The 20,422-nt window shown below is 51.9% G+C and overlaps 1 protein-coding gene across 1 annotated transcript in view; it reads right to left on the reverse strand.

Moving 5' to 3' along the window:
* TENM4 (teneurin transmembrane protein 4) overlaps window positions 1–20,422 on the reverse strand; it is a 786,343-nt gene that overhangs the window by 56,980 nt on the left and 708,941 nt on the right. Inside the window, 4 exon segments of the mRNA XM_005667171.2 lie at window positions 8,185–8,434; window positions 9,434–9,577; window positions 13,202–13,469; window positions 15,975–16,236. Coding sequence (XP_005667228.2) covers window positions 8,185–8,434; window positions 9,434–9,577; window positions 13,202–13,469; window positions 15,975–16,236 — 924 coding nt within the window.

Consider the following 20,422-nt stretch of genomic DNA (forward strand, 5'->3'; position numbering starts at 1 on the left):
CCTGTCCTCAGCCATAATGATAGCCTGTCCCTCAAACACCCCTTCAGGCCCCTTTGCACCTGCTGTTCCTGCTCTGGGGACCATCAAGTACCTTCCCTTCTTGGCCTGTTCAGCTGCCACTCGGTCCTCAGGCATCAGCTCAAATGGTACCTTTTCTGGCAAACTTCCCCTAACCTTTCTTTTCAGAGAGGACTTCGGAAAGGCATCTCTACTCGTCTCAGGGCTATAGGACACTTAACCTAATGTGGTGGCTATTTTTTTAGGTGTCTATCTCCCAAATCCTGTCAATACTTAAAGGAAAGAGGTGGGATTTTATTCACTTTTGTGTTTCCAATATTCAGCCCACAGCAGAAACTTGCTTTTCGTGGATGGCACCTTCATTTTTGTTTATTTAAACAGTGATTTCAATCAAATAACTTAGCTTTTCTCTTGCTTCTTTTCTGGGGGTGGTGATAACAGGAGGTTGGTCCTGTTTATCTTGAAACGGCCCCTGTCCTTAACCTATAATGTAGCACAGAATCAATCTTCCCAAATGACACTGATGCTGGCTGAAGAAATGGGGCGACCTGAGGTCGGCTGTGTAACGCTGGGGCAGCCTGGATCTCTCTGCTTCCTGATGACAGCTGAGAGCTGGATCACTCATGATGAATGCGTGCTCTTCACCTTGGCAGAAAGGAATCCTTGAACGAGCTGGGGGTGGGGTGGGCTGTGCACTTAGATTAGGTCCCCACCCCCAGCTTTGGCTCCTGTCTTTCTGCACTAACCCAGAGAAGGGCCACTTCTGTGACGTTTCTCACATGGGTGAATTCCAGAAGAGGGTGGCACTGGCGAGATTGCCCTAGAGAGTCTTTAAGAGCTGTGGCCCCATGCTTTCGTGCCCAAGGACACACTTGAGGTCTAGGGGTCAGTTACACGTAGGAGAAAGAAGACTAGCTTTGAACTCATAGGATGCGGGTTATAATTTGGGCAAGTCACCTCCCTTGTTCAAGCGGCAGGTCCCTCGGCTTTCAAAGGATGACTCTGCTCTGCTTTGTCACGGGCTTGTCACGAGGATCAAATGAAATTATACAGCTCAACAGCCCTCTCCAGCTGGCAGAGCTCTTAGGCGGTCTTCAACTCACTTCTGAATCCTCCTGCCACCTGCCCCCTGGAGCAACACGTGGACTTCTCCCAGGAGCAGCATCACCTGTCCGCGGAGCAGAGCTGTGGAAGGGCCTGCTGCTGGTCTGGAAGCATCCGTTCTCACCTCCTGGCACCAATTTGTCCCAGACACTGTGCTAGTGTTTTCTATGCACAATCTTGTTTTCATCAAAAGTACCATAGATGGCAGGTACTTTTTTTTTTTTTTTAAACTATTTTAGAAACCTAAAATGACAGAGGTGAAGTAACTTGAGCAGGGCCAGAAATTGCTAAGGGGCAGGATGGATTCCATCTCCGATCTGCTGGACTCCAAAGTCTGTTCTTTCTATATCCCCACGTTGCTCCTCAGAGCCTAGAAGGCTCCACTGCCTGACCCACTGGTAGTGTCTACTCCTCTCCTGGGACTCAGCTCCAGCGCCACCTCATCTGGAGTACCTACCATTCCTGCATTCCTGGGACTCTGCTTTTCCCTCCTTCCTCTGTGTGGCTACACTAAACCCTAAGCAGAGTACACTTTTAGTACCTCTGGCACCTTAAGACCCTTTTCTGCTTAGCTGTCTGTCCCCTCAAGGACATCTTGGGCTCCTCGAGGGCAGGGCCCGGCTTCAAGTTCCTGGTGCTCAGGACTGGGCTGGTGCAGAGGTGATGCTCCAGAAAGGCCTGCTGAGTTTATGAACTGGCGAGTGAAGGACTATCTGCCTCCCTGGGATTAGACACAGGAAACACCCACTGCTAAGCATCTTAGGGTGATGGCTTGCAACATGGCTACACATCAGATTCACCTGAAAAACTTAAAAAAAAAAAAAAAAAGAAAAGAAAGCCTCACCCATCACATCTGCAGAGTCTGGGCATCTGTCCCTTTCAGATCTCGCTAGGTGACTCAAAGGAATGGCCAAATCCAGAAACTCCAGCTTTAGAACAGTGCTTTTCAAACTTTAATGGGCCCAGTGAAGCATGTTAACATGAAAACTTCAGCTCGGCAGGCAGTTGTGGGTGTGGCCTGAGAGTCTGCATGTCTAACAAGGGCTCAGAGGATGCTGATGTTGCTGGTCTGTACTTGGAGGAGCGAGGCCTTGCTTAGAATACTCTGCAAACTGTAAATGCATGAGATGGGAGGTGGTCTACGGCCGAGCCCCAGGCCTGGGTCTGTGGACAGGAACCATGTCTGATCCGATTCTGATCCCCAGTATCCTGAGCAGGGCGGGGCAGAGAGTACCGTCATTCTTTTCCACTTCCTTAAACATAACCCTGGTACCTCTGGACGCTACATCATATCTGAGACTCTATAAAAGAGTGCCAGCCCTGAAGTGAACAAGGTATAGGGAAGCCTCACTCTGCCCTCTTTCTGGACAATGTAGGGCATCTTCTAGAAGGAGCTGTGAGCCCAAGAGTCTCTTGGGAAGAAAGGCAATCAATTTCCTGCTTCTGAGAAGACTTTTCCCTCTGTCACAGAAGAAGACCTGCCTTGTGCAAAGGGACAGAACTCGAGTCACTGGTTCTCAGAGCCGCAGGGAAGACCTTGAGCACTGGAACCACACAGACAGGCTCAAATACCAGCCCTGCTGCCCACTTGGTAGGTGACCTTGGGCGACTGACTTCATTACTCTGAGCCTCAGTTTTTTTTTTTTTTTTTTTAATCTGAGCAATGGGGATAAACATACTGACTTCAAAGGGCTAAGGGGTAATTCTGAGGACCAAATTGCATGAAGAATGTCAATCTTTGAGCAGAGAGCCTTTTCCATTAAAAAATAAAGACGCCCAATCAATGGAAGCTGGTCACCTGGAGAAACCTCCAGAATATTTATGTTATTGCACAAGGGGAAAGACAAGTATGTCATACTTAATAATGTCTGCCTAACCTATTTTTGGAGGCAATTAAAGGCTCTCTTAGAGCTCATAGCATAATACGTGTGGCCGGGTTGGATGGAGACTTGAGGTCAAATGTCCTTCTGAACAACAGGCTTCAAAGATTCCTCCCTGACCCCCGGGAAGTGGCCTGGGAAAAAGTGAGGATCCTGATTCCCTGAAGAGATCAGGGAGGAAGACCCTCAAAAGACTGGGGGTCTCCGTGCTGGGCCTGCTCAGCCTCGTGGGCTGCACTGAGGCTGGAAAGGCCAAAGAAAGAGAGGAGCCTGCCCCGAGGGTCACATACAGGCTAAGGTCGCCGGCCTGGAGCCAAACATTATTCCTGGGCACAGCTGGAACAGTAAATGCTGATGAACAAAGAGGACACAATTTTAGAATTTCTTTCTCCCATTTCTCGCATTTACTGACGCACCAAAGCTCTGAGAGGGGATGGGATTTGCCAAGATCCAGGCGCCAGTTAAACTCAGAGCTAGAGCTCAGGTCTTCTCTTTCCTGACTGTCCTTAGAAAACTGAAGGCAGAAAGAAATGCCAGTTTTCCCTTCCACTTTGGCTCACTTTCGAAATAGTTTTGAGCACCTGAGAAAACAATGAAATGAGAGAGGGCAGGAAGCCAGCTCTGAAATCAGCCCATGGATACATCAAAAGATTGCTACACATCGGGAACAAAAGGGACCCAAGACCACAACTCTCTCAACGTGTAGATGATGCAGCTGGAAACCAGACAAGCTAGGTGACCAGCCCAAGGTCACACGAATACACAGCCCAACTGGACAAAGCACCCTGGCTCCTGACTCTTCCCAAAGAAGTCCCCTTGTATTCCAGCTGTGTCGCAGGCAGTTACCACCACCTAACAGAGGTTTTAAGGTTAAATGCCAGGTTTTCATCCAAGATCTTCAGATGACATGCACTTCTGTGTTTTCTAGAAAACTGAACTTGAGAGCACATATCAGTTCTTACATAGCTCAGTAGCATCCATACAAAGCTCAATGAAAACCTCTCTTCGGTTTCAGTGTCAGGAAAAAATATTTCTCCTCTGAGAAGTGGGGGCATAGTTCCCCGTTTCTGATAATGTAAACCATGAAAACAACTGTGTTTCCCTGTTTATGCTGGCTGCCAGGAAGCTCAGTGTCTAATTTGATGTGTAATCAATCACATCTATGTGTTTCCTCTTTTTTTTTTTTTTTTTTTTTTTTTGCTTTTTAGGGGCTGCAGTCATGGCATATGGAAGTTCCCAGGCTAGGGGTCGAATCAGAGTTTTAGCTGCCAACCTAAGCCGCAGCCACAGCAATGTGGGCTTCGAGCCCTGTCTGCAACCTATACCATAGCACGGCAATGCCAGAGCCTTAACCCACTGAGTGAGGCCCGGGATCGAACCTGCAACCTCATGGATCCTAGGTGGGTTTGTTAACCGCTAAGACACGACGGGAACTCCTTAATTTACTTTAATACCTGTGTCTGTGGTTGTAAGAGGATTGAGTTCCTTTTTGGGAAATATGGAGACTCATCATTATCAACATCATCATCTAATGGTTACGATGATGGTAGGATTTATTATTATTACAGCTCCTCTCTGTGCCTGACACAATGCTAAATACTTTACAAACATCCTCTGTAATCTTTATAACAACCTCCAAGGTAGATTTTATTAACCTCAAATTAATAAAAGTTCTCAGAGAGAGAAAGTCAGTTTTTCAAGGTCACACAACTGGGGAGCTTCAAAGTGGATGTATCATGAATACCTGCTTCACTGGGTGATTTGAGGGTGAACGCTCTACTCTACGTAAATCACTTAACCCCTCTATGCTACACACTACCTATTATTATTTTAAAATAATACAGATTCTTACATTAGTACTGCATCCAATTAAGAAGGCATGGACAGAATCATTGGACTTGGGGTCTGCCTCCACCATCCTTATCCCGAATGAGCATCCCCCCCATGTGCCATTTTGATCTGAGCCACGTGTGGATAACTCAGAGCCACCTGGGCAGCAGTGCAAGCCACATCCCCATCTGCCATGGCTACTTTCAAGGCTAGGGGACTCTGAGGTGACTGTTACCCGGAAGTCAGACAAGTGCCACGGGGCAGGTGATGCTGACAGGCAGACGCTCCTCTCGTGTGTCTGACGAGGACCGCTTCTGCTTGCTGCGGGGTCACTGTGAGCCTACATGAGGCATCTACTCTGTGACAAATCTCCTGTTTGGGGGCGGCTCCCACTGGGTGGTCCGTATGGCCTGGCAATCCCTGCATTCTGTCCTTGCTGGTGGACCTTCTTGGAGGGTCCCCTAGCATCCCAGCCGCCAAAAGCCGAGGCACCTGGAATGCCCGCAGAAACACAGATCCGAACCTGTCTTCTTCCAGGCCCCCCCCCAAGTCCCCGAACACAGTCAGGATAATCGCCTCATCCACCTGAAGGATAAGCAGGCTGGGGTTGAGATTGCCACACCAAGGTTAAAGATTTCCCTCCATTACTCAGCCTGTCATGTCCACAGACTACCAGAGGAACTGCTGCGCCCTGCTGGAGATGAAAGGGGTTCGGGCTCTCACCACCTGCCCCCCCCCCATTATTAATGACTTTCTCTCATTGGAGCTGATTACACCCAATCACTTCAATCACTTCCAATCACGCAGGACTCGTCTGCCATCGAGCGAGCGGAAATTGACACGTGCAGCTTACCACCCAACATGCAACAAGGCAGAGACAGGCAATTCTCCGCTGGTTGGCTTACCTATGTCTGAAATCTTTATTTCTGACAGAAGACAGGAGAGCAGGGAATAGAAGAAAGAATGAAGTGTTAGCAGCAGGGTTAGAAGCATTATTAGCAGCCTGAAAACTTGACAGCAATGGTACTGTACAATGCTATAATAAATAAAGACTTAGCACCTCTGACACTGATATATTTCTTATTGGATATTACTTGTCAGTGAGCTCACTTATAAGCAGCTACATATCACAGGAGAGGCATGGTTTCACCCGCACCAACACGGCTCACTAGAGGGGAAGCGGGTGAGGTTGACACTTGCCACTGCTTTTCACCAGGGCTAAGTCAGAGCCTGGGACCGTCGACTGGCTCCCCTGTACAAAGACACAGTCCCAGAGACACAGGCTCTCTTGTCTGTGTGCACGCTGCCCTGCAGAAAGCCACCCAGACCTCGGTCCACCTTGACTCTGCTCAGACTAGAATACAGAACTGGAGATGCATTCTAGTGAGAAGGGAGGGGGTGACCCAGAGAAACATGCCTGGGAAAAAAGACTGGAAGAAAATACATCAAGATAAGAACATATCAAAACATTGGTTTTTCTTGCCAAATCTGATTTACTCCATTCCTTTCCCACCAGCTCCCATGCTCTCCCACAGCTAGGGGAGGGAGGCAGGGAAAAGGGGGGTCTCTTATACAAAAGAGGTGAAAATGGAGGCCTAGAGAGGGTGAGTGGGACAGGTTTAGTTTCTCTGCTGACCCCCTAGACCATGGCTCATTCTATCCTGGCACAGGAAACGGAGAGTCAGCGTGAGGAGCCAACCGAAGCCAATACATTCACGCGTCCCCTCTGCGCTGGCAGATGCCTGTGCTGCTCAAACGCATAAAAGAGAGAAAAAAGGGGAGTTCCCATTGTGGCTCGGTGGTTAAAGAATCCAACTAGAAACCATGAGGTTGCGGGTTCAGTCCCTGGCCACACTCAGTGGTTAAGGATCCGGCGTTGCAGTGAGCTGTGGTGTAGGTCACAGACGCGGCTCGGATCCCGCGTTGCTGTGGCTCTGGCGTAGGCAGGTGGCTACAGCTCTGATTTGACCCCTAGCCTGGGAACCTCCATATGCCATGGGATCGGCTCAAGAAAAGGCAAAAAGACAAAAAAAAAAAAAAAAAAAAAAAGAGAGAGATTGAGAGAAAAGGCAGAGACTATCCCATTAGTGGCCTGGTTCTCTTTCAGCCTGAAACCTGATTTGCTAGGAATCCACAGAAGGTGAGCTTCTGCTGCTTCTCATGGCCAAAGACCCTCTCTGTCAATCATCCCTGTGCATATGGTGAGCTCCAGCACGCTGCCCTGAGGGCCGTGACAGCCGTGGTTAGCGGTCAGCCAGCGAGCCTGCTCTCCTCTCGCACGCGTGCTGCCCACTGAGTTCTCAGCAGGCACTCACCTCCAGGGAACAACACAGCACTCAGCCAAAGCGGCCCTCACTGGGCCCAGTGACAAGTCTTTGGTGAGGCCCAGCTGGGTGACGGCGTCTGGGTTTGGGTCTGCCAAGCTGGACCCTGGGCAGGTTCCTTAAATTCCCTGAGTCTCCTTAATCCTGTTCATCTGGGGCAGTCGTAGTCAGTATCTTGCAGAATCATTAGACTGGGCGAAGAGGAGGGCCTGACAGGGGAGAGTTTCCTCTTGCCCTGGCCACTCTGGAGGAAGGCCTTCCAGGTCAAGGGCCCGTCCTGCTCACAGGACCCCAGCCCAGGAGACGGGCGGGTCTCATTTCCTCAAACAGCTGTGAGGAGCTTGGTGCAAGTTCTCCTGAGAGGGAGAGGGGGGCCCCCTGATCTCCAGCCGTGGCCTCGCATGAGACCCCAGCTGTGACAGTGCTCTGGTTCTCAGGAGGTCCGGGTGAGGGAGGCGGAGGAAGAGCCCACATGTCAGCCCCCGTCGGAGCTGTGAGTGTGGCCATGCTCCATCCTCACGGGCAGGATGGGAGACAAGGAGAGGCTGACGGCCGGTGCTGCCGTGCCTTGGTGGCACAGAGGCACTGCCCGTGGGGCTGCAGTTCCGGGCACAGCTGCAGAGAACCCCCCGTGCATGTTGAGCAGCGGGGCCAGACTTGGTAACGCTGGCATCAGGCCCTAGTCTGTAATGCCTTCCTTTATTCTTATGAGACTCACGTGACTAACTCCCACCGGTTCGGTGCTGGGAAACAGAAGATTCAGGGGCATCTAAGGACCCTGGTTCTTGGTTGCTGACAGCCTACCTCACCTGATGGCTGGCTCCCTGTTCCCAGGGCACTGTGTCTTTGCTGTAGTGCCCCATGGAAAGTAGCACCCACCTCCCCAGAGCTCCCAGCTTAGCCTCAGGGAAGCGGCGGAGGAGGCTCTGTCCTGTCCCCTCCTCTAGGCCAATGGGTCACACCAGGTGGGCCCTGAGGGCAGCAAAGGGACACCGTCGGACCCGGGAGGAAGGCCTCGCCTCCCCTACCTCAGCTCCAGGATGTTGGTGACGTTTCCGGAGGGGAAGATTCTCCGGATGTAGTTGAAGTCCCCCACGTACAGGCTCCCGTCGGAGCCGCAGGTGAGCGCCACGGGGGCCAGGAGCTTGTTGCCGTCGGCCAGGCCGTTGCAGCTGGGGCAGGAGATGCTTCTCCGGCGCCCGTTGCCCATGACGCTCCCGATGACAGGGGGCTGCTGAGACACAAACTGGTTCTCCCCGTTGCCTTTGTGCAGGATGCCTGGGACAAGGACGGAAGGAGAGAATCAGCGATGGTGCAGCAGATGGCTCTCTCCCGCGGCTGCCCACAGGGTTGCCTCGACGTTGCAGGGAACGCCGGATCGCTGCCTCCATGTCCAGACGCATCTCCCAAGGCTGCCTCCCCCATAAGGAAACCCAGGCCGCCCTGGACAGGCCGCGCTACTCTGCTGGTTGAATTCCCACAATGACGCTGTAAGACATGTGCTATCACCCCCTGGATTCAGGGGGGTGCCTGACATCCTACAGATGCAGTGGAAAGACCTTTGAGTCCAGGCTCTGAATCGCTCAGCTCCTCTGCCTTGCAGATGATGGGACACGTGTCCGGCGCCCAGTCCACCCCGCACAGCACAGGATTCTGCATCGCACTGACCTGTTGGCTCTGTTTCCACCACTGCATGCGCGGAGACTACATCGTTCCCCTCCTGTGTCCTCCGTGCTCAGCACAGAACCTGACACAGAGCAGGTACCAATAAAGCTTCCCAGAGGAGCATGAGGGAGACTCTCACTCTCTTCACATCGAGGTAGAGTCGAGAGACCTGGGCTGATTTTGGTACTAATGGGCTGATTCCAGATCTTGCATGGATCTCCTCAGTGCTCTAACTGCCCTGGGCCTCCGTCTCCCCACCAGCGAAACGAAGGGAATGACTTCAGTGACCTATAAGCTGCAGCCCATGTCTCTCGTGGCTCTTCTCAGCCCAGCACAGCCTTTCTCTCTGATGCTAGTGCAACAGCCTCCTAACTGGACTCTGCCTCTGGCCTCACCCCTTCTATACCTAGGTGAGTTTTGGTTTTGAGGGTCACAAGTCATCTGTTAGCTCCTATTCTATTCTATTCTATTCTATTCTATTCTATTCTATTCTATTCTATTCTATTCCATTCCATTCCATTCCATTCCATTCCATTCCATTCCATTCCATTCCACACTTTTTTATGGCCACACCCTTCGGCACATGGAAGTTCTCAGACTTAATCTACTCACCACTTTGGATGTTGAGGGCGTGGTGTTTGTCCAGGCTCCATCCTCCCAGCTTGGAAGCATCGATTTCATAGCCCTGCAGCACTGCTGTTCTTTTTTCCCACAGGATCAGATCTGGGCAGGATTCATACTCATACCCCACAGAAACTGTAAAAAACAAAAGGCACATAATACACAGGTGATCAAAGCCTCTTCTTTGGCTGTAGATCTGCATGCAAGGCTCCTGCTTGCCTTGTGCAGAAAAGGACGAAGGATCAGATGTCTTAGTGAGAACCAGATCCATGTACAACACTAACAATGGGAGGCCAAGCCTGTTGCAGCAATGCTGGATCCTTAATCCACGGTGCCACAAGGGAACTCCCTAAACATTCTCTTTTTGAAGAGTGATTGTCCATTACTAGAAAATGTTAAACAAATGTTCGAAATACTTTAAAAAGGTCCCAGGGGAATCGATTCCAGGGAAATAATCTTCAGTACAGAAAATACTTTAGACCCTCAAGTCTTCAGTGCAGCATTATTCATAATAGTGGAAAGTTAGAAGTAATCTAAAGGCCCCAGAGGGGTGAGAGGTTGAACAAACCAAGTGTGCTCACTTGAGGCATATTATGCAGCCACCAGAAATTATGTTTATAAAGAGCATGGGTGACATGGCAAGTGACTGTGTGTTAACGCTAAGTTGAAAGGACTGGTTCTATGCAGTATTAAACCTAGATTTTTTTTTTTTTTGTCTTTTGTTGTTGTTGTTGTTGCATTTCTTGGGCCGCTCCCTCGGCATATGGAGGTTCCCAGGCTAGGGGTTGAATCGGAGCTGTAGCCACCGGCCTACGCCAGAGCCACAGCAACGTGGGATCCGAGCCGCGTCTGCAACCTACACCACAGCTCACGGCAACGCCGGATCGTTAACCCACTGAGCAAGGGCAGGGACCGAACCCGCAACCTCATGGTTCCTAGTCGGATTCGTTAACCACTGCGCCACGACGGGAACTCCTAGATTTTTTTTTTTTTCTTTTCTTTTTAGGGCTGCACCTGTGGCCTATGGAAGTTCCTGGGCTAAGAGTTGAATCAGAACTGCAGCTGTGGTCTACACTCCAGCCATAGCAACACCGGATCCGAGCCACATCTGCAACCTATGCTGTGCTGCAGCTTGAGGCAATGCCAGATCCTTAACCCACTGAATAAAGCCAGGGATCAAACCTGCATCCTCACAAGCACTATGTTGGGTTCTTAATCTGCTGAGCCACAAGGGAACTCCCACATCTATGTTTAAAAAACTATACATGAGGAGTTCCCATCATGGTGCAGCAGCAACAAATCTGACTAGGAGCCATGGGGTTGCGGGTTTGACCCCTGGCCTTGCTCAGTGGGTTAAGGATCTGGTGTTGCCATGAACTGTGGTGTAGGTGGCAGACATGGCTCAGATCTGGTGTTGCTGTGGCTGTGGCATAGGCCGGCAGCTGTAGCTATGATTGGACCCTTAGCCTGGGAACCTCCCTAGGCTGTGGGTGAGGCCCAAACAAACAAACAACAAAGAAACCAAAAAACATTCCCCCCCCCAAAAAAACCTGTACATGAAAAGAGAAAATAAATTTTAATGTTAATAAATAGTTGTATTTGTTTATAGGAATACACATGGCCTTATTTTTGTCCATTTATCACAGTTTGTAAATGACCATGTTATTACTTCACTAAAAAAAGTCTGAAGTTATTTATAATGAATACATGGAAAAGAAGCTCAGTTAGGGTACTGTGAAAGCTAGAAGGTGCTCTGAGGTCTCAAGGCTTGAAAATCCCTGATTTCACCTTTGTTTTGTAAATCCAGGCCTCCTAAGAGGGTCACTGGGAGGCCGGCTGACCAGGGCAGGCGCCCTGAGGCCGGGCTCGTGAGAGGCCCTGTAACTGTGATACGGGAAGGAACTGGCAGCAACAGGAATGCTGTTCCTCCCAAGCATCTTTCTGTGTAGATGCTATTATCCCCTGGGCCATACTCTGCCACCTGCTCAAGATAGGAATTAACAATTGCGCAGGCCCTTAAAGTTTGCTTTAGGTGCCGTCAGACTGCTGGCCATCTACGGCAGGAGGGAATGTATGGGAAGACGTCCCTGTGATCTCTTCCCTGTGACCTTGAGTGTCTGAAGGCAGCCCCTCTCCTTCCTGCTGGTCCCCTGTCACCTCAGGAAAGTAAACCTCAGCCCTGAAGTCTCTGTGCAGACACCTGCTGCTTCACCTGCCTGGTGGGCACCAAGTGTACTCATTTCATCTGAAGAGGCTGCAGGCTGCACTGCTTCTGAAGACACCACAGAAGTAGTCTGGCTGACAGAAGGGGTTGTGACCAGTGAGGGATGGCATCTTTGTGCCCAACCTGCCCTTGGGGGGTAGGGCGGGATGCCAAACCACAGGGGAGACCTGGGGTAAAGCCAGCTCAGTTCCTCTGGGTGCCTCCTTGGGCAATCGCATCACACCTCTGGGCCTCCGCGTCCTCGTGCAGAATTTGAGGACAATTTCTGACTCGGGGGCAGCGCTGAGGATTAACCCAGACAGCCACGTCCAGGGAGCACACCGCCCAGATCAGATGCTCACGCACAACCTGCCTGCCCGTGTGCTTGTCTGCCTTCCTGCTCCCTTGCCCTCTCTTTTCACACCACTTCTGCTCTGGTTCCTCATTCTGCCTTGGCTGATCTACAGAGGGGGTGGAACCAGAGTGAGCTTCCAGAGGAGAAGGGGTTTTTTGCGGCTGCTGCTTTCACTGCTTGGAGGAGCAGCCCTGCAGCGGTTAGGACTGCTAAGAGTCCAGCTCCGAACCCTTCTCGGCACCCTGCCCTAGCCCGGAAGCTGAGAGGAGCCCAGCCAAGGTCTGGGCCTCCTTGACTCCTGGAAAGTTTGGGGCTTTAAGGCCTATTCTGGCAAGAACTCTCCAGAGCCCTGGAATCGTTTGGCCAAGACCTTATTGCAGATTAAGTAAAGACCTTAGATTCTAAGTGAAAAACAAAGAAACCAACAAAAGCTTCACATGAGGCTGATGTCACCTTTGGCTTCATCTTAAAAAAAGACGGGAGTCACATCAACAAAGTGACTCTCTGCCTGGAAAGGGGTAAAGAGGTCAAACAGCCTTTCTGAGGGAGGAGGAATTTTAACTCTTGCACCTCAATAAAACTGAAGAACCCAGAAGCTCCAGATGCCTACATTTCTTTTTTTTTTTTTTTTTTGGTCTTTTTTTTTTTTTTTCCCTTAGGCCGTACTCATGGCACATGGAGGTTCCCAGGCTAGGGGTCCAATCGGAGCTACAGCTACCAGCATCCGCCAGAGCCACAGCAATGCGGGATCCTTAACCCCCTGAGCAAGGCCGTACATCCTCATGGATACGAGTCAGATACGTTTCTGTTGAGCCACAACGGGAACTCCAGGCTCCCATATTTCTAACGGGTCATCTCAGGCCCGATGGCTGGGGGGAGGTGTGGGGGGCAATGGCCACTGGCTCTATCTCTGGGGCGCCACCCCTCTCAGCCCATCACGGCCACCACAGAGCTCTTCAAGGGCCTTTTTGGCTTTGTCCCCCCTTTCTGTAACAGTCAAGCTTTCCACGTGCCAGTCTTTGAGTACATTCTCTTAGGTCGTGGTGGTCACCGGCCGCTCCCGAAGACCAACTTGACCTTGGGCGCGTCTGAGAAGCGAAAGGGAGGAGGAGGAAACAAGAGCGGAGGAAAAAGCGCCCCATGTGCCCGCGTCTCACTGAGTCTCTGAGGACGGCGCTGCGTCCTGCGCGGGGCGGCTTACCGAAGGCTTCCGAGAGCCCGAACACCTTCTGGTTGTAGACGTCCGTCTTGTCCCAGATGAAGTAATAGGACAGGTCTGGGGCTGCGGCAAACCACTTCCTGAAGAGGCGGCCCTCGACCGCCACCATGAGGTGGACCTTCATGAGGTTGAAGGGGATGGTCGGGTGGGTGAGCCGGATCCTCAGCACCGCCTTGTAGCCCGGGGTGCGGCTGCTCAGGTAGCTCAGCCGCATCTTGCAGCCGGAGATGGCGATTTCCTCCTGCAGCGCCTGGGAGACAGAGGGCGGCAGGGGACGGTCACGGGATCCCTGGGGGCGGCAAGCCGGCCGCAGCCCCACGTGCGCCGCCGGGGGTTCCAGAGGCAGAGGAGGAAGAAGAGAGGGAGGAGGGGATGGGGAGAGGGGGAGCAGGAACGAGGGGAGCCCCGAAGAAGGACAGGGGGAAGCAGAGTGGGAAGGGGAAGGGGCGGGGCGGGGACGCGAACGAGTCAGAGCCCCCCCCCCCCCCCCCCCCCCCGTTTCTGGGGCTTCTCTCGTCGGTGGTACATCCCTGCCTCCCTGAGCTGTAGGTGCCTCCTCCTCTGAGCAGGGATGGCCATGCGCCTCTCATCGCATTCACGAGAGGCTGAGATAACGCGTGTCAAATACGTATCATGATGCCCCCTCTCATTCATTAGCCGGGTCATCCCAGAAAACTCGCAGAACCTCGGACTCTCAGTTCCTTCCTGGGTCAGTTGGAGGACTGGGTAAGGTCACATATATAAAGCACCCAGCATATAAAATAGATACTCAGGACATGTTGCTGAGTGGGACGACAGCGATGCTTTTGGTGGTGGTGCGGAGAGCAGGGCCGCGATGAAGAAAAACCTTTCTCTTGGGCCAGCATGGGCAGCTGCCTTGGCAAGAGGAGCTGCCTCTCTCTCAAAACTTTCCTAGAGTGAGATCTGTTTCAAATGGCTCTCCTCCTCAGGAAGATAAGCAGAGGCTACAAGATGTTCACCAAACCACTATGCAGGGCTGGGGGCACAGGCGGCAGCTAACACCCCCGAGCATCCCCAGAAAGCGGGTGCGCGCAACGCACGGAGTCTGCGGGCTCCGAGGCTGTGCCAGAGGTTGGGGTGTGGAAGGCAGCGCTCTGTCTGCTGGTGCAATGGGCTTTGCTCCAAAATGGGAAGTTTAAATTCATGCCAAGATGCCCAGGCACATGGCGAAAGCGGAGAATATTTATCCGTTTGATGCTCTGGGCTCTGTTTCAAGAAGGGGACATTAAATCTATTGAGGCTAACATAGCCATTAAAAGGACCATGACTGTTTTACTCTCGTGTTCACAGGGGAACTGGGCCTTCGCAAAGAACGCCTTTTCCCTTCTGAAAATGTCACAGGTGGGTGTGGCCTCCCAGCCCCACCCCATTCTCCCCAACACATGGAATTTTCAGGAGTGGGCCTACACCAAAGCAGTCTTCCTAAACTTCAGCTCACAAGTTCGAGGCAAAACAGGGCTCGAGTGCCATTCTGATGCTCTCATAAATAATAACTTTCCTTAACATACCTTTTAAAATCTCTTTCTCCCGGTACTTGCAAAGGCTAGCCAATGACAGGACTTGCTTCATGTATTTCATGAATCTGATAATAAGCAAGGTTTGTGACCCGGCTGGGCTTGTAGACACCCAGCCCGGGGAGCGCTGTAGAGAGAGGGGGACCTTCCGACTCCGGTGTTCCAACGTCCCTGCTCTTGGGAAAACCCCTGGCTAGAGCTGAACCAGGGCTGAGTGTCTGGTTCAGCTGAACCAGGGCTGAGTGTCTGGTTCAGCAAGCACTGTCTCCACTGACAACCACTTCATAAGAAAGGTCGGCCTGGTGGTTGAGACAGGAGATCGGCACTGAAGGAGAGAGGTTTCAACCTGGGGGTGCAAAGAGAATTCCAAAAGGGTTGCATCTCCTTCTTGTGTGCTGGCGTCTGAAGCCACTCAGCAGGGCCCGGTGGAGAGAAGTGCCTGCTCGGTGGGGCATGAAATATACATACAAATGTGTCTGACCCCCCTGCTCCACCAGCACCTGTGACTGTTACCCTGCCCGTTGCCAGAGCTCTCATGAGGCCAGCGGGATGGCTGGGACCTCCCCCCCACATTGCCCCCCAAGGTCTTTGCCTCTGCCATTAGAAAAGCAGCTGGGATGGCAGAAGAAACTCAACTCCACACAGCTTTGTTGGGCGAAGCATCTATCTTGATTTCTCTCAGATGAAAATGCATTTCTCCAGACGACTTCCTTTCACTGGTAATTACCTAAAGCACTGCGTGTATAGCTCTGAGCCAAGCGCTCCTTAATGGGCATGAAGGCAGCACGTGTAAAATAATCTCAACAATAATAATGGCTAAAATTTACTGAGCACTAAGCAGGTGCCGGATATTGGACGTTTTCTCACTGAATCTTTAGGATGCTGCTAACAGGTGGGAGCCTCTCGCTCTCACTTTCCTTGGTGGCAACTATTAGTGCTATTTTTAACGGGAATAATGAGAGGGGGGACGCTGAAGGGCGACGAAGGAGGAAGTGTAGGTGAACTGGATGGCAGAGGGGAAAGGGAGTGGGAGTTTATTTTACGCTGGCGGGCGGGTGCCAGGCGCTTTATAGCGCTCGCGTGTACGAGGGGCGGCAGAGCAGCTGGATTCAGGATGGTGGCCTGTGGGCTCTCGCCTTCTCCTGTCCCCGGGAACCTTCCCCACCTCCCACAGGAGACAGGAAGCAGTGGAGAAACTGAGTGAAGAATGCTGAGTATACCTGAATCTCAGGAACGATGGGGCCTTTCTCCGCACAGGAGCTGGCAAAGGATGTCATCGGGGAGGGAGACAGGACAGGGCTGGGGCGGGCAAAGTTGCTCAGGTCGCAGCTGGGGATCTCGTTCTCCTCGTGCCGCATAATGATGGTTTCCATGACGAAGAAGCGATCCCAAGGCAGCCAGAGGGTGTGCTCCTGTGTGATGAAGGGGGCCCGCTCGAACCGCAGGGTGATGGAGATGCCACCATTCGTGACCAAGTCAAAGCTGTTTGGGGACGCGGGGAGGGAGGGGGGAGGGGGGAGGGGGAGGAGGAGGAGCGCGGGAGGGGAAAGAGAGGCCGAGAAAAGAGAAAAAAAAATTACACCAAGGGATCTGAGCACTGGTTGAGGGAAACTCTAAAACCTGAAGGACTTGACTGGAGCCCAAAACAGGGACAGGGATTGGTTTTTGAGAGTGATCACCATAGAGAATTTACCAAAACCAAACCTTCCATAGAGAGCCATTTGCCAGGACAGAGGACAGCTGCGGAGCCTCCCTTTGCTATGGTGCTCCTGGAAATTAGAGCCTCTCAGAGCTGAAGCCCAGTGAGCATTCAGCGCATAAAGCACAACAAACCCTGCCCCGATGTTAGGAACCCTAAGCCTAGTCCTGGCTCCTCTGCCATGGGCTGCTGTGTGATCTTGGGTGAGTCACTGAGCCTCTCTGATTCTCAATTTTTCTCATCTGTAAAATGCAAAGGTTCAAATAGATTATTCTTAAGTCATTACGATTCTATGATTCTACAGTAATTTTATCTCTGATTATGATTAGTTCTGACTGTTTTTTTGACCCTGGGTCTCTCTCCTTATAGCAGGCAGAATCACTGTGCTTTGTTCTGCCCAATGGGATGCCTTTAATCTGGTCTTCCTTGGCCTGACAGTCCTTCAGGACTTGGGAACAGTGATCCTGCCCACCTGCCAGGATGTGATGTCTCCTTGGACAAAGTCCTTTAGCTGTTACTTTTAAGATGCATTTTCTTTTTCCTTTTTCTTTTCTTTTCTCTCTTCTCTTTTCTTTCTTCCCTCCCTTCCTTTGTTCGTTATGGCCACTCTTGTGACAATAGGTAAATTTCCAGGCTAAGCACTGAATTGGAGCGGCAGCTGCTGGCCTATGGCACAGACGTGGCAACACCAGATCTGAGCCACATCTGTGACCTAGGCTGAAGCCTGCAGCATAGGCCACTGAGCAAGGCCAGGGATTGAACCCGTATCCTCACAGAGACACCACTGGGTTCTTAACCCAGTCAGCCACAACGGGAACTCCGAGGATGCATTTCAAGGCCTGTCCTCATCCTGCTTTTTTGCATGGAGGGCTCCTGCTCCTTACCCGCTCAGAATTCCAGTCCCCTCCCTGGGTCTCCACCAGGCCCTGTGCACTCCTCCTAACTACCCACATCACATTGCCCGGGAATCACCGGGTCACTCCCAGGCCTGGGGACGATGATTCCCCTTAGCCTTTCCATAACCCAGCCCGGGGCTGCTGGTTATAGTTTATAGAACACACTCATGAATGATGCTGCCCATTTCTTCTGAGTTGACTGTACACTGAACACCCTAAGTTCCTTCTTACTTTGGGCTGTTACTGATATTCAACCCAAATGTTTACCTGTGCAGCTGGTTTTGGAGACCCCACTGCAGGACCCTACCTTCATCCCCTGATAAACACACCTGGTGGGGCTGGCCTCACTGCTTTAGCTTGCTTTTCTCTCCTCCAGAAGCTGCAAGGATTTTGCACTGAACTGCTTTGTCCTAGTGCCACCACCTTGCTCTTGGTAGACAGATTAGGGTCCCTAAGCTCCAAAGCCTGATTCTTCTGTCCTTTGCAGAAGCTTTTCACCTGTTTCCCCATTCCTCACTCAGCCCCTTCTAGGCCCCCCGAACCTCTGGGTAGAAGACGTTGGCTACCAGGACCCTGCGATACGTAATGACAGAGAAACACCAATACAAACTAAACTCTGAGTTTATATTGAACTCAGAGTTCAGGCTTTGGTTTTCCAGGAGAATATCCAGGCTTTGGGGAAAACATCCAGGGAACAAGTTTTCTGGCACAGAACGAGATCACATCTGAACTTCGATAGAATGTTTTTAACTGTCATCAGAGTGTTGGCCCCACTTACAAACTCCCTTCATGAGAGGCTGAGTGTGCGGAGGGAGTGAAGGCCTATTCTCAAGGTCGTGGGCCCGCTGGGGGCACTGGCCTTGCCGAAAGCTGGGTGCGACGGGCTCCTGCCCCTCTGGAGGGAAACCTCACTGTGGACATGGTGTGAATTCGCCCTCCAAGGGAATGGCTGCTTCTCCGATGAAGCCCGAACAGTGAGGGCCCGTCTAAGCCCTGCTCCTGACTCCACCGGCAAGTTACGTCACCTGCCTGAGCCTCTGGCTCCTCCTGCGAGATGCAGTTGGTGATTGTCAACACCCGGCAGGGCTAGGAATTAGACGGAGGAGATAGTGGATGGGGAGGCACAGGGCTCTGTTCCCCGGGCTTCAGGCGCTGCATAATCCCATCTTTCAATTCAACCAGGCTGAACTGCTTCTCTTGGGTGCCATTCTTTTAAAATTTTTCTTATGACGTCTACTTCCCGTCCTTTCAGTGATCTCTTTGGCTAACTTCTCTGCCACTGTTTTCTGTCTGTGAGCTCTTGTGAAGACGTGAGGTCTTGAAATGCAGTGCGCGCACGCGCACGCGCGTGTGTCTGTCTGTGTGGGGGTGGGTGGGGGACCTGGACAAAGGCAAGTCTCGTGGTCCCTGCCTGGAAGGTGAGGAATACAAAGATGAATTAGACCTGGCCCGGATTTGCAGGGACTGCTGTCTACAGGTTAGTTTCTCCCGAGGTATGAGAGGTAAGAACGAAGGGGAGCCGGGAATGAGGTGGAGGGAAAACCGGCAAGATGCTACCCATTCACACAAGGCAAACGGGGATCTTCAGACCCTTGGACAATAAGTGATGACTTTCCCACACAGTCTGCAGGGTCTAAGCTGGGAAGAAAACGGACGTCCCTTGATGCATTGCTAAGAACTGTTCTGAGATGCAAGCTCAGAAGGTAGCAACTCTGGCCACCCGGATGTGGTTCAGCAGGCTGGTGCAGGAAATAGGCAGAGACTTACTGCCCAGGATGCCCACACTCTCATGGGACAGCATGACAGGAGGAATCAAAGCCTGGAGATGCTAAGTGGGCTTTTCCCCAAGGACCCAAGAGCTTACCCAACCCCTCTACCCCCCGAAGCATGGAGGCCAGGGGTGGACGATTCTCCATCTCGCAGGAATGATGGACAAGTTTTATGGCAAAAAGAGCAGTCCCTGTGGCGCCTTTTTGGTGACTGTTTCACAGCAGGTAATAATGGGGTCCGGGTATCAGCTGCCTAGGATGTTCACATCTGCCATTTCCAGCAGGCAGGCGCCCCCGAGCTGGGAGGCGGTGAAGAGCCTGAGCAAGAGGTCTCCCCGCTGTACTGCAAGTCTGCACTGAGGTGCTTCTGGGGAACGGTGGCCTGGCCCAGACGGATGGCCCTTGGGGACTGGCCACGAACCCGTCCCAGTCCCAGCTGGGTCCCTCCCCCTTCACAGGGAGGGGAAGGAGACGGGGCGGCAGAGGGCTCTCCATGCCCAGCCTGCCGAGCCTGTCTAAGAGGCGCACGTGTCTACAAACAGATGAGGCTCTGCTTCATTATCACCTCGGCCGGGACATGTTCACATCTGAGATTGGATTAAAGAGGTGCTAAAATCAATCAGCCTGGAGCACAGTTTCCAACACAGAGTGAAAATCAACCTTATGGGCTCACACTCAGCCAGATGGACTGCCACCACCTGATTTTATTAAAAATAGAGGACGCGCCACCACTGACAGCCTAAATATCCCGCTTCCCTCCTCCCCCTCCCCCTCTTTCCAAAAGGGTCTCATGGCTGGGACGGGAAACGTCGCCGTCTCGATTTGAAATGCTAATACCTCGCTAATATTTCTTGTATACTTACTACGTGTTAGACCCTGAAGACACAGCAATGAAACAGAGCAGGGCAGGGAACTGAGATGTATAAAACACCTCCTGTGTGCACGGTGCCTCTCCAGCCACCACAGAACTGAATCCTCACCCCCACTGCGGAAGAGACTGTTGAGACCATTTAACAGATAAAGAAGCCGAGGCCCAGAGAGGCGAGGAGATTTGTCCAAGAACCCCTGGGCAGCAAATGGGAGAGCTAGAGTGATTAAAGAAACTTTTCTTCATCCAGGCTGAAGGTCAGGGTTCTTGCATCACGCAGGGGCATCCACAGACCTGGGTGGTTGCAGATGGCCACCATGCGGCAGGAATGCTAAGACTTCTGGAACTGTCTGGTTTGTAGAAAGTGGTCCATGTGACAGTATTTCATAGCATAAGCCACAGACCAGGACAAAATGTATAAGGTGCCCCAGGTTTA

Source organism: Sus scrofa, chromosome 9 (assembly GCF_000003025.6).
Source record: "Sus scrofa isolate TJ Tabasco breed Duroc chromosome 9, Sscrofa11.1, whole genome shotgun sequence".
Taxonomy (NCBI): Eukaryota; Metazoa; Chordata; class Mammalia; order Artiodactyla; family Suidae; genus Sus; species Sus scrofa.